A 16,400-nucleotide genomic window follows, 5' to 3' on the forward strand; every position below is an offset into this window, starting at 1 on the left:
ACATTCATCTGCTTTAATTTTGTAGCCTGAGAGAGCTATTGAGCTGATAACAGTATGACCGTCATCCATCTTTTCAGGCCCATTGGACTACAGGTGATTTGACTTTTATTTATTTATTTATTTATTTATTTACTTACTTACGTTACTTACTTACTAGAGGCCCAATACATAAAATTTGTGCATGAGTGCAGTCCCTAGGCCTGGCTGCATGATTGAAGTGGGAGTGTTTGGCGTGGAAGTGCAGGTCATAGTTGACCTCTGGGTCCTGGGCAGCACCTGGGCCCTTGGGCCCCGGGCCCCACACACCCCCCTCCACCTGAGTCATGGTGCTGGAGTCCCCACACGGAGATGCAGTGAGTGCGGCCAGAATCTGTGGGCTGGGGTGCAGCGTGGGCCTCTGGGCCGCCCAGCAGGGCTGCACAGAAGCCAGGCAGCTTGCTCTCTTCCAGCTGGCCTCGCAGACCAGTTTTGCTGTAGGCTGGCTTTGCCTGAGCCAGCGTTGCCCACTGGTCCACACTTCCAGTAATACCTCCACCAGACCCCTGACAGCCACCCTGAGGGAAGACCAGGCCTCTTAAGCAATGAGGCATTTATGCTCCATGGAGCCTTTGCCTTTGCTAGGGTTCTCATCATGCTGAGACACATAACTCAGATTTTCTTATTTAAACCTTAAGTTGAAGAAACAGATTTGAAAGGGGAACTAGAGCCAGGGTTAGATCTAGATCTGTCCAAAGCCAAAGTTCATTCATACTTAGTGCATGGTTTGAATGTTTGTGTGCCCCCATCCCTGCCACAATTCATATGTTGAAATCCTAACCCCCAAGGATGATGATATTAGGAGGCAGGAATCTTTTAGACATAGCGGTACTTAGTTCTTGGTGGCGAAGGTGGGTGGGGGGTGGGTGGGAGAGAACCTCTCATGAATGGGACTCTTATAACAGAAACCCCAGAGAGCTCCTTCACCCCGTCAATCGCGCTCACATGACACAGAGAACTCAGCCTGCTACGGACCAGGAAGAGGATTCTAATCAGAACATGACCTGCCTATGCTGGCTCCTTGATCTTAGGTTTCAAGCTCCAGAACTATAAGAAATAAATGTCTGTTGTTTATAAGCTTCCAAATCTGTGGTATTTTGTTATAGCAGCCCAAGCAGACTAAAAACACCTGGCTACGCTGAACTGTCTCTGGACACCCCTTTCTTTCTTAAAGTTTTCTAAAAGGTAAAAACCTCCCTCAGAGCATTGTCTTTGGTCTGAACACCCACGCTCTGCATGAACTCTACTTCTCTGCAGGATCACTTCCTGAGCTCTATCATTTCCTAAGTGTGTCACTCTCAGAATCCATCAACTCCGATTTTCCCTCCTGATGATGAAAGCATACTGCTCCTGTCCTCTCCTGACAAGGCTGAATCCTTTGTAAAGGTCCCCCCACCCAATCACTGGGAGCAGACATGCCCATGCCCCATGCCCCTGTTCTCATACCTCCCAGTGGGACACTGGTGAGCCCTCATTTGTACCCATTTTTAGATGTTCTGCCCTCCTTAAAGCTGCTCCTGAAGGGGATGCTGTCTCACACATCTTCTAGAGCAGTATTTCCCAAACTTTTGACATATGTGTACACCTTTTATAATTTTTGTAACGCTGAGTACCCTCGTACTCATGAGAACATAGAATTAGGTGCAGCTAAGCACGGTGCAGTGCATATCCCCATCAAACTCTTCCCGTACCCCTGTGGGTATGCGTACCACACTTTGGGAAACACTGTAGCCCTTCCCTAGACCTGTGGTAGGCAAACTGTGGCTCACAAGCCACATGTGGCTCTTTGGCCCCTTGAGTATGGCTCTTCTACAAAATACCATAGCCTGGGCAAGTCTATTTTGAAGAAGAGGCATTAGAAGAATTTTAAGTTTAAAAAATTTGGCTCTCAAAAGAAATTTCAATGGCTGTACTATTGATATTTGGCTCTGTTGACTAATGAGTTTGCAGACCACTGCTCTAAACCTTTGCATCTTTTCTTGCTTGCAGGTACTTTGGAAACACTAGTGTATGGCACTACTCTCACAAGACTGTAGGCTCTCTAATAAACTTTCATTGGATTTCTGAAATTAAGGTATCTGCAAAACACCTGTACATGAATGTTCATAGCAGCATTGTTCATAAAAAATAGAAACAGCTGAAACCATTTTGGCTCAGTGGATAGAGCATCGGCATGCGGACTGAAAGGTCCCCAGTTCGATTCCAGTCAAGGGCATGTACCTTGGTTGCGGGCACATCCCAATAGGGAGTGTGCAAGAGGCAGCTGATCAATGATTCTCTCTCCATCGATGTTTCTAATTCTCTATCCCTCTCTCTTCCTCTCTGTAAAAAATCAATAAAATATATTATTAAAAAGAACCTAGAAATGACCCAAATGTACATCAACTAATGAATGGAAAAACAAAACATGATCTATCTATTCAATAAAATATTATTCAGCCATAAAAAAAGCATACAATAATGATATTTTCTTACAGGGGGTACCTGATTCCAAAACAGCAGATCAGTGTTTTGTGCTGAGACTCTTTAGTAGAACCATGCATGGGTGAAGGGAACAGGGGAAACCTACATCTGAAGAACCGAGTACAGTCCTGGCTGGTGCGGCTCAGCTGGAGCATTGTCCCATACACCAAAATGTGGCAGGTTGAAGCCAATCAGGGTACATTCCCAGGTTGTGGGCTTAATTCCTGGTCAGGGCACATACAGGAGGCAACCAATTGATGTTACTCTTTCTCCCCCTTCACCTCTTTAAAACCAGACATGCAAATGTGGCTGGATGCTGAGGAACCTTCCTCCAGGCCCTCAGATTATCACAGGCACTCATTACCTTATCTGCCAAAGGAAAACTGGGCTGGGGGAGGTAAGGTAGCATCACCTTTTGGGAATGAGTGATAGAGTGGTGCTTTTTTTTTAAAAATATATTTTATTGATTTTTTACAGAGAGGAAAGAAGAGAGATAGTTAGAAATATCGATGAGAGAGAGAGTCATCGATCAGCTGCCTCTTGCACACCCCCTACTGGGGATATGCCCGCAACCAAGGTACATGCCCTTGACCGGAATTGAACCTGGGACCCTTCAATCCCCAAGCCGACGCTCTATCCATTGAGCCAAACCGGTTTCGGCTAGAGTGGTGCTTTTGTCACCTTTATTCAAGGTTCACTGCTAAACAGGTACCAAAGACATTAAGATTCAACAATTAGCCGAAACCGGTATGGCTCAGTGGATAGAGCGTGGGCCTGCAGACTGAAAGGTCCTGTGTTTGATTCTGGTCAAGGGCATGTACCTTGGTTGCAGGCACATCCCCAGCGGGTGTGTGTGTGTGTGTGTGTGTGTGTGTGTGTGTGCAGGAGGCAGTTGATGGATGATTCTCTCTCATTGATGTTTCTAACTCTCTCTCTCTCTCTCTCTCTCTCTCTCTCTCTCTCTCTCTCTCTCTCTCTGTAAAAAATCAATAAAATATATATTTTTTTAAATTCAACAATTATTGATTTTATAATTAGAAGAGAGAAAACACATACACACAGGTTCAAAGTATACCAAAGAAATGGAGCTCTTATTTAAGGAGGAGTTTCTGTCCCAACTCTCATGAATAAGAAAATTGGAAATCTATGTTCTTTCATGTTTTAACTCTTAGATATGCAAAAGCAATTTTGCAGATGTGATTATATTAATGATCTTGATGGGGAGATTATCTTGAATTATCTAAGTGAGCCCAACATAATCATAATATTCCTAAGAAGAGCAAGGTTAGAGGGTCAAAGTCAGAGAAGGTGATGTGATGATAGAGACTAGAGGTAATGTACTTTGTTGTTGTTTTTTTTTGTTTGTTTTTTTCTTTAATGCATTTTTAAAAAAATATATTTTATTGATTTTGTACAGAGAGGAAAGGAGAGAGACAGAGAGTCAGAAACATTGATGAGAGAGAGTCATCGATCAGCTGCCTCCTGCACACCCCCTACTGGGGATATGCCCGCAACCAAGGCACATGCCCCTTACCGGAATTGAACCCGGGACCTTTCAGTCCCCAAGCCAACGCTCTATCCACTGAGCCAAACCGGTCTCGGCTTTAATGCATTTTTTAAATAAATTTTTATTGTTCATATTATTACAAATGTTCCTTTTCACCCCCTCCCTCCATTGCTCCCCTCCACCAGGTTCCCACCCCACCCTCTGCCCTTTCCCCACCCCCATTGTCCTCATCCATAGGTGCACAGTCTCTTCCCACATCCCCCTCTCCCCTTTTCCCCAACAATCATCAATTCACTCTCCTTCCATACCTCTGATTCTATTATATTCAACAGTTAATATTGTTCATCAGATTTTTTCTTTTTAAATTTCCTTGGTTTTTAGATTCACTTGTTGATAGTTACGTATTTGTTGTTCATAATTTTTATCTTTATTTACTTTCTCTTCTGAAAGAACCCCCTTCAGCAATTCATATAATTCTGGTTTGGTGGTGATGAACTCCTTTAGCTTTTTTTATTTGTGAAGCTCTTTATCTGACCTTCGATTCGGAGTGATAGCTTTGCTGGATAGATTATCTTTGGCTATAGGTTCTTACTATTCATCACCTTGAATATTTCTCTCTTTTTTTTAAATATATTTTATTGATTTTTTACAGAGAGGAAGAGAGAGGGATAGAGAGCCAGAAACATCGATGAGAGAGAACATCGATCAGCTGCCTCTTGCACACTCCCCACCAGGGATGCACCTGCAACCAAGGTACATGCCCTTGACCGGAATCAAACCCGGGACCTCTCAGTCCACAGGCCAATGCTCCATCCACTGAGCCAAACCGGTTTCGGCCACCTTGAATATTTCTTGCCATTCCTGTCTGGCCTGCATGGTTTCTGTTGAGAAATCAGCTGACAATCATATAGGTGCTCCTTTATAGGTAACTATCTGCTTTGTTCTTGCTGCTTTTAATATTCTCTGTCTTTTGCTCTTGGAATTTTAATTATGATTTGTTTTGGTGTGGTCCTCTTTGGATTCCTTTTGTTTGGAGTTCTGTGCGCTTCCTGGACTTGTAAGTCTAATTCTTTCACCAGGTGGGGGAAATTTTCTGTCACTATTTCTTTCAGTATGTTTTCGATATCTTGTTCTCTCTCATCTTCTGAGACCCCCATAATTCTGATGTTGGTTCGCTTGAAGTTGTCCCAGAGGTTTCTTACATTATCTTCAATTTTCTGGATTCTCTTGCCTTCTAACTTCTGTGGAGGAGTGTCTTCTGGCTCTTTATGTTCCAAATCTTTGACTTGATTCTTGCGATCTTCCATTCTGTTTTTAGGACTCTGTATAATATTTTTTATTTCAGACAATGTATTCTTTATTTCTTGTTGATCCCTTATCATTTCTTGTTGATTCCTTATTAATTCTAGTTTATCCCTTTTCATATCCTCATAGGTCTTATCGATCTTTTCTAGGAAATTCTTGAAAAACCTTATAAGTGTAGATTTGAACTCTATATCCAGTAGCTTTTTGCCCTCCATTTCTTTTGTTTGTGATATATTTCGTTTCGGCATTTTCGCAGCTTCCCTGATGGGGCGGGGTTTCAGGGTGGAGCCTACAGCTTTGGCTTCCGTCAGCCCTGCCCTATGCGGCTCCTGAGTCTCAGGATCCTTCAGTACTCATTGCAAGCACCTCTAAGAGAAAGGTGCCCTCGATTTTCGCCTGCTGCCAAACTGTCTATGCTCTCCCGCAATGAGCCCGGTATTGGGGTTCAGTTCAGTTGGAAGTGGGATTGGAGGTGGCGTTCAGAGCAGTCTGGAGCCCCTGTCTCCTTCCCGCCAGGGCAATCCTGCGGCACAGCCAACCGTCCCTTCTCTGAGCACAATGTGCGCGCCGCCGGGACTTCCTTTCGCCGCTCCCCCGAGGTTCCGCCTTACAGCCCAGCTCTCTCTGTTTGAGTCTGGGTCCCCGGGGTCTGGCCTAGAACTGGGGTTCAGAGCAGTCGGAACTGGGGCCCAGCATAGTCGGAGCTTTTATCTTCTTCCTGCTAGGGAACGCCAGCCAGGCACTCAGCTGCCCCTCCTCTCCGGCTCCGTCCTCTCCGCGCGTGCCGCGTGTCTCCGTACCTTGGGCTTTTACAGCTCCTCTGCTCTTCTTTCTGGTTTTCTCCTTGCTTCTCGTTGTAGAATTTCCAGTCAGTCGACTTTCCTGTAGTTCTGGGTAATGTCCATTTTATATTTTAGTTGTATTTTATTGAAATTGTTGTGTGCGGCTGCGGCTAGGTGTTTACCTGTGTAGTCATCTTGGATTTTCGGTAATGTACTTTGAAGTGGAGAGAGCATCGGCCTAGGGAGTGAAGGGTCCCAGGTTTGATTTCGGTCAAGCGCACATGCCTCAGTTGCAGATTCAGTCCCCGGTGAGGGGCGTGAACGCGTGCAGAAAGTGGCCGGTCTCGACCATCATTGATGTTTCTCTCTCTCTCTCTCCCTTTCCCTTCCTCTCTGGAATCAATAAAAAGTATTTTTTTTAAAAATGTTAAAAACAAAAAAGATGGAGGAAGAGACCACAAGCCAAGGAATACAAGCAGCCACTAGAAACTGAAAAACAAAAGGAAACAAGATTCACCAGAAGGATTCAGGGCTACTTACATCTTAATTTCAGCTCAACACAACTGATTTTGGACTTCTGACCTCTGGAACTCTGAGATGTTTGTGCTGTTCATCCATAAGAAATACAGATATAAGTAAGATTAGGAAAGTTAAGAAACGACAGTGAAATTGGCATGGAAAAAGGAGGTGGGGAGGTTAGGAACAGAATGAAGAACCAACAAGGCCCTGACCAGTGAGAGGCAATAGACTAGAGTACCTGAGGTATGGTCTAGGCCAGCAGTTGCTAACCTTTCAAACCTCATGGACTACCAGTGGTCCACAAACCACCAGTTGGCGACCACTGCTCCAAAGGTTTCCTTAAACCAGTGGTCACCAACCTTTCAGACCTCACTGACCACCAGTGATCCACGGACCACCAGGGACGACCACTAGTCTAGGCCTAATAATGAAGATGAATTTTAATATCTAACCTAATGTATTTGTTGGGAAAGGGACTGTGGATTAGAATCTAAAGGGTCACCAAGCATGATGAAGGCCACTGGGCTTCCATTAAGTCCACCTCTGCCCCAAAGACAAAAGGTTTCATCTACTGCATTCAACAGATTGTCACTAGAATCTCTGATTTAGACAAAAATGGGCCCCGAGGAGCCCCTGGCTCTTCAATTACTGACACTTATTTCTCTATTTCTCCTGGTGGCATATGTGCTAAGTCCAACAGCTAAAATGGTGGTACAACAGGTTCTTGCTCTTAAAGACCCTTTATCTTGTATGATTCAGCTCCCCAACCCTGGAACTACATACATTTTAGATCAGATAATTCTGTTGTGGGGGCCATCCTGTGCACTGTTGGATATTTAGCTGTACTCTTGGTCTCAACCCACTAGGGGCCAGGAGCTATCCCTCCTTCCCCAACAATGTTTCCAGACATTGCCAAATCTCTGGGGGGCAAAATGTACTCCCAGTTTGAGCACCACTGGTGAGCAGAGTGGTACAGGGAATGACATGCCATTAAGTCTAAGTATGCTTAGAACTTGTCAGAGAAGGATTTGCAGAGCAGGCAACTCTTGTGAAGTGAGAGAGGATGGAAGGGGGGCGTGTTGCAGGCTCTAAAGGCAAATGAAACTGTATACAAATATCTGGAAGGCAGAAATGTAAGTGTGTGCACTTGACCCTTTGCTGTAAGGAAGAATGACAGCACAAGCCACAGTCCTGAGGGGGCAAAATGTACTCAAATGTACAAGGAATACAAGCAGCCACTAGAAACTGAAAAACAAAAGGAAACAAGATTCACCTCTCAGAGTCCCCAGAAGGCTTTAGGATACTGATGCTTTAGGAAGAATGCTACCTACCAGTTTTCTGTTTGAGAGTGCACCCATCTACCAAAGTTTCCTCTCAACTGGGGGATCAGCTGGCTTGCCCAGGGTAACTAAAAATTGTATAATTGCATTTTAATTTCCACTATGAGAGAATAAAGGAATGGGATTAGGTAATCTCTCAGGCATAGTTCCAGGACTTTAACATCTTAAATAAGTATATTTTGTCATTTTTAGAAACCTCATTTTGGCTTAATTATATATATAATTAACCCATTTCAATAATTCTCAGTAAACATACTGAAATAATCCAGTTTTAGAACATTTTCATTTACCCAATTATTCTGTTATTCCTAAAGCTACTGGCAAGAGAGGAAGGAGAGTCCTAAGGATTCCCTTTGACATCTGCTTAGCGATCAACATCCACTACTTGCTCCTGGTTGTAGCTTTTCCCTATCCCTTGGACAGGATTGAAGCAGCTGTGTAGATTTTCTTTTCCTAAATCAAGGGTGCTTTGATATAAAAAGATCCCTCAATATGTGTGTGTGGTAAGAGCATGGAAACCCTCTCCTCAAACAAGTATGTTCATATTCTCCCTTCATGTGTCCTTTGTTATGAACAGCCAGGAATTACAGAAAGAATACTAGGGTGTTTATATTCCAATGAACTTTTGCTTTGAAATTCTTGTGTATCACCCATCTTTATTAAAGAAGTGTGTACATGATAAAGATTGCCTGGTATAACAGCAAATGTATAACTATATATAGAATATACCTTTGAGGATAAATAAAGCAGTGCAGAAAAGATTTCACATGGGACAGGGACTCCTGTAGGATCATCCTGATGCTCCTTCAGTAGTTATGCCCCACTCTCCAGCAGAGACCCTAGTTCCCTTTCAACCAATGTTCAAACCTGCCATTTCTTTACCCTGTCACCATGCATGGTCATGTCCCCAACAGCTTCTTCTGAGATCCCTCACCAGAGAAATGTACACTATCATTCTCCAGGGACCTCTTGCATTCCTTATAAGTCCCGCAGACAGTCTTTATAATTTATATATAAATAAGGGAAAGGAGAAACACAAATACCTTCCTTCTGAACAAATTGACCAAAGCTTTGCTTTCAGTCTCCATGGTGAAGTCTATGATGCTGGTGAAGGTTTGAACTCTGGCGAAAGCTTTTCCCACACTGGCCACACTGGTATGGCTTCTCTCCAGTGTGGATCCGCTGGTGCAGTTTCAGAGTTGATTGCCGCCCAAAACAGTTGCCACATTCTCCACAGGTATAGGGTCTCTCACCTGTGTGGACTCGCTTGTGTCTTTTCAGCTCTGAATTCCATGTGAAGCTTTTCCCACAGTCATCACATTTGTAAGGTTTCTTCACTGAGTGGGTCATCTGGTGACTAAGATGTTGCAAATGACTGCTCAGGCTTCTTTTACTTCCTTTGCTTTTCTTCAGCTCTCTCAGTAGATGATTTTTTAGGGGGCTACTGATATATTCCAGTTCCCTGTAATGTCTCTGGAAGTGAGTGAACGGCTTTTGAGCATTTGGGGGGCTGACCTGCCTTCGCGACAACCAGGATTCACTCATATTTGCCCCTCTTGGTTCAGGACTCTGCAGACGATTCCCTTTGAGTCTGCTGGGTGACACTGCACATGGCTTTGCTCCTTTAGCCCCTTCCTGTTGTGGATTCTCCTTGTTCTCACTTTTCATTCTGGGGGCCTCTATAATTAGAAAGAATCTGTTTCATATTTTGGGCTTCAAAGAAAGAACCTTAGCAAAAGAATTATGAAAATACTGTAAGGTTTCTCAATCTGTGGTCCTCTACTGGCAACCTGCATTAGACTCATCTGGGGCACTTACCAAACAAGCAGACTGTTGTGTCAGAATCTTTTGGGGGTGGTACCTGGAAATTTATGTTAAAGTTAGGAACCAACTTTAGGAAAGGAGAAATAGGGAAAAGAAAACCCAAAGGCCTGAGTATCAACTAAGGAATAAAAGGAAGAAAGAGAGTTGGAATTTCAACTGTGCAATTTCACTCTCTCTTCATGGACATTAAATAACCACCACTTTCTCTTTAATAATGGTAAATCCAATGAATGTGGATTTCCTTTTCTTATAAAATTGACAGCATTTGTGTTTGGAACCTGGAATATGGGTTAGATATGCATCCTATTTACAGAAACTACCCAACTTCTAACAGGATTGAGAATGAGGATGGAAATTAACTGGAATAGACTCTGGGCTAGTCAGAGGATCCAGAGCTGTGTTATCCCATAGAATCCTTGACATGTAGGCAATATGTGTGTGTGTGCGTGTGTGCAAGTGCTATTCAATATAGCAGCCACTAGCCACATGCAGCTACTGAGTACATGAAATGTGACTAGTATGACTGAAAAACTGGATTTTATACTTTTAATTAATTTAAATAAGCAGCCCATGCAATTATAATCAATTGCTCTTTAACAAGGTTGACAAAACAATTCAATGGGGAAAGAATAGTCTTTTCAATAAATGGTACTGGGCTGAAACTGGTTTGGCTCAGTGGACAGAGCGTCAGCCTGTGGACTCAAGGGTCCCGGTTCGATTCCAGTCAAGGGCATGTACCTTGGTTGCAGGCACATCCCCAGTAGGGAGTGTGCAGGAGGCAGCTGATCGATGTTTCTAACGCTCTATCTCTCTCCTTTCCTCTCTGTAAAAAATCAATAAAATACATTAAAATAAATAAATAAATAAATAAATAAATAAAATGGTACTGGGACAACTGGATTTCCAGATGCAAAAGAAGGAAGTTGGATCCCCACCTCATAACATATATAAAAATTAACTTAAAATTCATCAAAAACCTAAATGTAGGAACTAAACCAATCTCTCTTTAAATAAAACATAGAGCCAAAACCGGTTTGGCCCAGTGGATAGAGCATCGGCCTGTGGACCGAAAAGTCCCAGGTTCAATTCCGGTCAAGGGCATGTATCTTGGTTGCAGGCACATCCCCAGTGGAGGGTGTGCAGGAGGCAGCTGATCAGTGATTCTCTCTCATCGATGTTTCTAACTCTCTATCCCTCTCTCTTCCTCTCTGTAAAAAATCAATAAAATATATTTTAAAAAATAAAAATAAAACATAGATGTAAATCCTTATGCCTTCAAATTAGGCAATGGTAATTTATATAAGTGACCAAACCACAAACAGATATAGAAAAACAAAAACAAAAACAGATAAACTGGACTAAATTAAAATAATAAACATTTATGCTTCAAAGAATACTACCAAGAAAGTAAAAAAGAGCCCTGGCCAGTGTGCTTAGTACTTAGAGCATCAGCCCAAGCACTGAAGAATCACAGGTTCAACTCCCAGTCAAGGGCACCTACCTGGGTTGTAGGTTCCATCCCCAGCCCTGGTCAGGGCTTGAGTGGGAGGCAACCAATCAATGTGTTTCTCTCTCTCTCTCTCTCTCTCTCTCTCTCTCTCTCTCTCTCTCTCTCTCTCTCTCTCTCTCTCCCTCTCTCTCTCTCTCTCCCTCCCTCCCTTCCTCCCTCCCTTCCATTCTCTCTAAAAATCAACAGAGAAAACGATCCTCAGGTGAGGATTAACAACAAAAAGTAAGAAGTAAAAAGACAACTCACAGAATAGGAAAAACACTTGCAAACTCTATATAAGGGTCTAGTATCCAGAATATGTAAAGACCTCTTTCAACAATAAAAAGACTAACTCAATTTAAAAATGAGCAAAGGATCTGAATAGACATGTCTCCAAAGAATACATAAGTGGCCAATAAACATATGGACAGATGCTCAACATCATTAGTTATTAGGGAAATAACTCAAAACATCCACGAGATACCACTTCCCACCTAATAGGATGGCTGTTACAAAAAAGACAACAGTACAAATGTTAGCAAGGATGTAAAGAAAGTGGAATCCCCATAGACTGTTAGTGGGAATGTAAAATTGCACAGCCTCTTTAGAAAACAGTCTGGTATTTCCTCCAAAAGTTAAACATAGTTACCCAGTAATTCCACTCCACAACCAAGAGCAATGAAAACATGTTCACTTGTAAACAAATATTCACAGTAGCATTATTCATAATACCCAAAAGTGGAAACCCACATGTCCATCAACTGATAAAATTTCCATTAATATAATACCATTTAGCCTTAAAAAGGAATAAAGTACTGACACATGCTAAAATATGGATTAACCTTGAAAATATGTTAAGTGAAAGAAGCCAATCACAAAAAAGCACATTTTACATGATGCTGGACAATGAAATGTCCAGAAAAGGTAAATCTAGAGACAGAAAGTAGACAGTGGTTGTTAGGGATTAGAAAGGGAGGGATGGAGAGTGACTGCTAATAAGTATGGGTTTCTTTTTTGAGGTTATGAAAATATTCAGAAATTAGTGGTGATGTTTGCACAACTGTGTAATTATACTAAAAGACAATGTAATTATATTAAAATTCACACTCTAAAAGGGTGAATTTTATAGTATGTGAATTATATTTCAATAAATAACATCTACACAGTTGCATGTGGCTAGTGGCAACTATATTGCACAGTGCAGCTCTGAAGGAAGACGCTGTTGGATCTTAGGAATGAAAAGCATGAGAACATACAAATGAAGGAAGATAGTACACACAGCCAGTTGCCTCTGCTGAGCCAGGGGAAGGGAGTGTGGGTGGTCCACTTTATTCAGGTCTACGAAGGCCATAGATTATGGGGCAGGACCTCACCCAGAGTCACAATGATTTCTATTGGATGCCCCAGTTCTTCTCCATTCTTGAGTTCTGAGAATAATCAAATCAAAGTGTTTCACTGACTGTAGCAAATCTGAAGGGATCAAGGCTCTAGTTTTCTTGTAACTCTCTAACTTGCTGACTGTAACCTATATTTACTTCACCAAGACTGGCCAATGTCACTGCCATTCAGTTTTAGCATCACAGGGCTGGGTGGCGTAGGGCTGAGAGTTATACTGGCATTGTACCAGAGACAGGTAAGGAAGTGGACACAGAAGTTTAAAGCACAGAAAATGTATTGGAGAAGGAGGCAGAAAATAATATGGAGTGGGCTTTTTCTCTAATGAAAAGAATATTCTGTAGGCCCCTTCTAAATAATAGTATAGGACCATTTTAAGTGATGAAACTTAGCTTGCATGGAAGTTCATCAGTGGTCATATTTGGATCTGTCTACGCTATATAGGAAGCTCTAAAAGGAACAGAAAAGCACTAGAACAGTCCTGTTGTGTACTATATTGTCCAATAGTCATTAACAGAAAATGAAAACAGAATTCTTATGTATAGTATCACTACTATTTTTTTAAAATATATTTTTGTTGATTTCAGAGAGGAAGGGAGAAGGAGTGATAGAAACATCAATGATGAGAGAGAATCATTGACTGGCTGCCTCCTGCATGCCCCACACTGGGGATCAAGCCTGTAACCTGGGCATGTGCCCTGACTGGAAATTGAACTGTGACCTCCTGGTTCATAGGTTGATGTTCAACCTCTGAGCAACACCGGCTGGGCATATCACTACCATTCTAATTAGTGAAATTTTTTCAGGCATAAAGATCTACTATTACACATAACATTTTAAAAAAATATCATCATCTCATCTATAGCTTTTCAGAACCCTGAATGCTTTGATGGAGATGAAGACTGATGAGAGGGAGAGAGGAGGCACAGAGCATTTACCTGTCCCAGCCAATTTGGTGGCTGGCTCCAGAAGGAGTGGGGATTTTTCCCACTGATGGGGGCTAAACTGGTCCAGAAGTCCTGCCTGGAAAGGCTCCTCCAAACAGTTCTCCCTAGGGTATCTCCTAGGAGTTTGCAGTTGAAAGTCTGGCAGTTCCTGTTCTCCAAGCTGAGATCCAGTTCTCTCCAAGAGCACTTTCTGCCCCTGCATACAAACAGCCACCTAGGAACAAGCCCCATGCATTAGAGGGCAGTCAGAGGACTGACTCAAGGCAGCTTGACCTCTCACTGCTCTGTAATGACCCCTTACTGGGAATTCCTGACAATGGACTGGAGGCCAACTTAGAGACTGCTGAAACTCTCAAAGAAAACACAGGGAAGGACATGGGGAATGACCAGAATGAGGCTGCTTCAAATCAGCCAATACTTCTTGAGTGGAGAACTCTAAAGCTTGGGCCTTGCTCAAGACCTGAATCAAAGTCATTAAAGAACAGGCACAGACAACAGGGTCAGTCATGACAATGGTTCAGCAGATTCCCACCCTATGCCCACCTGCCTCCCAACTGCTAAAAACAGGCTCTGTAGAATTGGGAAGCAGTGTAGTAAGGGCCATTAAAAACCATCTTCACCTAATAAATAGTTCTGCCCAAGGCTCTAAGAGGACTGCCCCACTCCTGTTCCCTAACCGCTTCCATTCCCCAAAGCAAATGGTTGTTTGCTTCCTGCTGAGGCTCTTGGTCTGATTTAGAGGGTGCAGGTTGAAAGGAATACTAGCCAACTGAGCTGTGACTTCCTGATCTAAAGGAAATACCTATGCAAGACACTTGACTGGAACGAGGTTCAATGAAGTTACTCATAAACCAAAGTCCTACCCAACAGGATTACGCTGTCTGCTAAGAATCCTGATTGTAGGAAACCTTCAAAAGGAATGGAGGGGAGATTTGTCAGCAAAGATTCAATAACCTTACTGATCCTCCACTTTGTCATGGAAGGGCCCCTGGGTGGGTTTTCTGAAAACCTGGTACATCTGGAGGTAGGGGAATGTTTCCAAAACAGAGGCCAGAAAACATGTTGGAAGCCAACCTGGTCCATTCCTGGGCTCTAATTAAAGAGAGCCCAAAAACCAAACACTATCCAGATGGGGGCGGAGGGGGGCGGGGAGAATCCTACGGACCAATAGAGAAGACCCGCCTTACCCATTGCTTTGGTCTCTTGGCTCCTCTGTGAAAATCTTCCACCAGAGTCACCATCTCCTTGCTGCTCATTGGACATCGATGCCTGACCTGAGCCTGGATTTCGGGGGGCAGGATGTTCAGGAACTGCTCCAGCACCAGCAGCTCCAAGATCTGCTCTTTGGTGTGCATCTCCGGCTGCAGCCACTGCCAGCAAAGCTGTCGGAGCCGGGAGAGTGCTTCTTGGGGTCCAGACACCTCTTGATAACAAAGCCGTCTAAAGCTCTGGCGGCAGGCTTCGGGATTGGGACAGTCTTTTTGCAGAACCGCCCCCCGCTTCTCTTCTAGCTTTGTTATGATATGTCTCTCTGGCTTGGAAGAAGCCTGAATGTGGGACTGACAACTCAAAGTTATCTCCATCTTAGCTGCCATTTTGGGGCTCAGGAGACAGCTTTTTTCTCCTCGTAAACAGCTCAAGCCTGAGGGATCATAGCCCTGGAGAAGTCTTCCTAAATGCCAGAAGCGAAGTTCTTCTGAAGATGTTGAGGACAGGATGCAGACAGGCCCTTCTCATTCACTGGCCTTGACTCCAAACTCCTGAAGACAACACAGTCCCTGGGAGTGGAAAGAGTCTGTCTTTCCGATAGTTTCTAGAACTATCTTGTGAAGGAGAAAAGTCAGAAAGTCCTCAAAGGAAACTGTAGGGGAGTTACTGCTTTTATTTCACCGATGAGCGCACCAAGTCTCAGAAGAAGAAATGCGCAACAAGACCTAGGAGAAGTTCAAGTTGTCAGACAGCCGCCACCAGCTGTCCTGTGTTCTGGTTGGGCAGACCTCCGGCCTCTCACCGCGGGGTGGTCCCAGCAGGCCGCGGCGCCCGCCGGGGCTGGGAGTTAGCGGAAGCCTCGGAGACACGGTGGCGGCTCGTTCCAAGGGTCCGAAGGCCCAGCCGTTCCGGCCTCCGAAAGAGCCCGGCTCGGGCTCCACACCCCAGCTAGCCCCGGGCCTGACGAAGCTCCGGCGCTCCCGGCGCGGCTCAGCTTGGTGTCCGCGTACCAGCCGGGATGGCCCCCGGGAAGGCAGCGCCGCCGACAGGCCGCACCCCGCGCCCACCGGCGGCGGACTCACCTCACTGAGTATCGGGAGCCAGGGCGGGGGCGGGGCAGAGCCTCTGGCCGCGGACACGCCCACACTGCGGAGGAACCACGCTACGGGAGAGCCGCCTTCCTCGCAGCGGGATTGGATCTTCGAGGGCATGTTCTCCTGCCTATTGGCTAGTATATCTGTCGATGCTGATGAGTAACGGCTTCCAGCCATCGTAGTGCACCCTGGGAGTTGTAGTCCGGTGGCACGACCCGAGAGACCCGCGAGCGTTCGCACAGGGCAGTTAACGCCCCCGCTGGAAGCCTGAAGTCGGCCGGCGGCTTGGAAGAGGAGAGTGCGGGCGTCAGGTGAGTGCTTCGCTTGCTCCTGGCTGGGGGCCCGGGGAGTGCCCGCAGCTGGGCACCTTTTGCCTCTCAAGTCGTTTCAGAGCGGTGGAACCAGGCCCGGGCACCTCTCGCATGCCCGGCGGTCACCTTTCTAAGTCTTGGCGCCCTGGGTGCAGCTGAGAGGACCAGGCCGGGTTCCC

The 16,400-nt window shown here is 44.6% G+C and overlaps 1 protein-coding gene across 1 annotated transcript; it reads right to left on the bottom strand.

Moving 5' to 3' along the window:
- Positions 1–7,359: 7,359 nt before the first annotated feature.
- On the bottom strand, positions 7,360–15,900 carry ZNF174 (zinc finger protein 174). The gene is made up of 3 exons (XM_036409892.2): positions 14,795–15,900; positions 13,599–13,821; positions 7,360–9,631 (listed from the first exon to the last, which is right to left on the bottom strand). The coding sequence occupies exons 1-3, from the start codon at positions 15,200–15,202 to the stop codon at positions 9,030–9,032; spliced, it is 1,233 nt and encodes a 410-aa protein (XP_036265785.1). The 5' UTR covers positions 15,203–15,900; the 3' UTR covers positions 7,360–9,029.
- Positions 15,901–16,400: the final 500 nt, after the last annotated feature.

Source organism: Pipistrellus kuhlii, unplaced genomic scaffold (assembly GCF_014108245.1).
Source record: "Pipistrellus kuhlii isolate mPipKuh1 unplaced genomic scaffold, mPipKuh1.p scaffold_m20_p_4, whole genome shotgun sequence".
NCBI classification, from domain to species: domain Eukaryota; kingdom Metazoa; phylum Chordata; class Mammalia; order Chiroptera; family Vespertilionidae; genus Pipistrellus; species Pipistrellus kuhlii.

Coding starts and splice junctions, on each gene's coding strand:
- ZNF174 (XM_036409892.2), bottom strand. CDS start 15,202: ATGGCAGCTAAGATGGAGATAACTTTGAGTTGTCAGTCCCACATTCAG. Junction 13,822..14,794: donor CCAAGAGACCAAAGCAATGG/GTAAGGCGGGTC, acceptor GCTTGTTCCTAG/GTGGCTGTTTGTATGCAGGG. Junction 9,632..13,598: donor CACCAAATTGGCTGGGACAG/GTAAATGCTCTG, acceptor TTCTAATTATAG/AGGCCCCCAGAATGAAAAGT.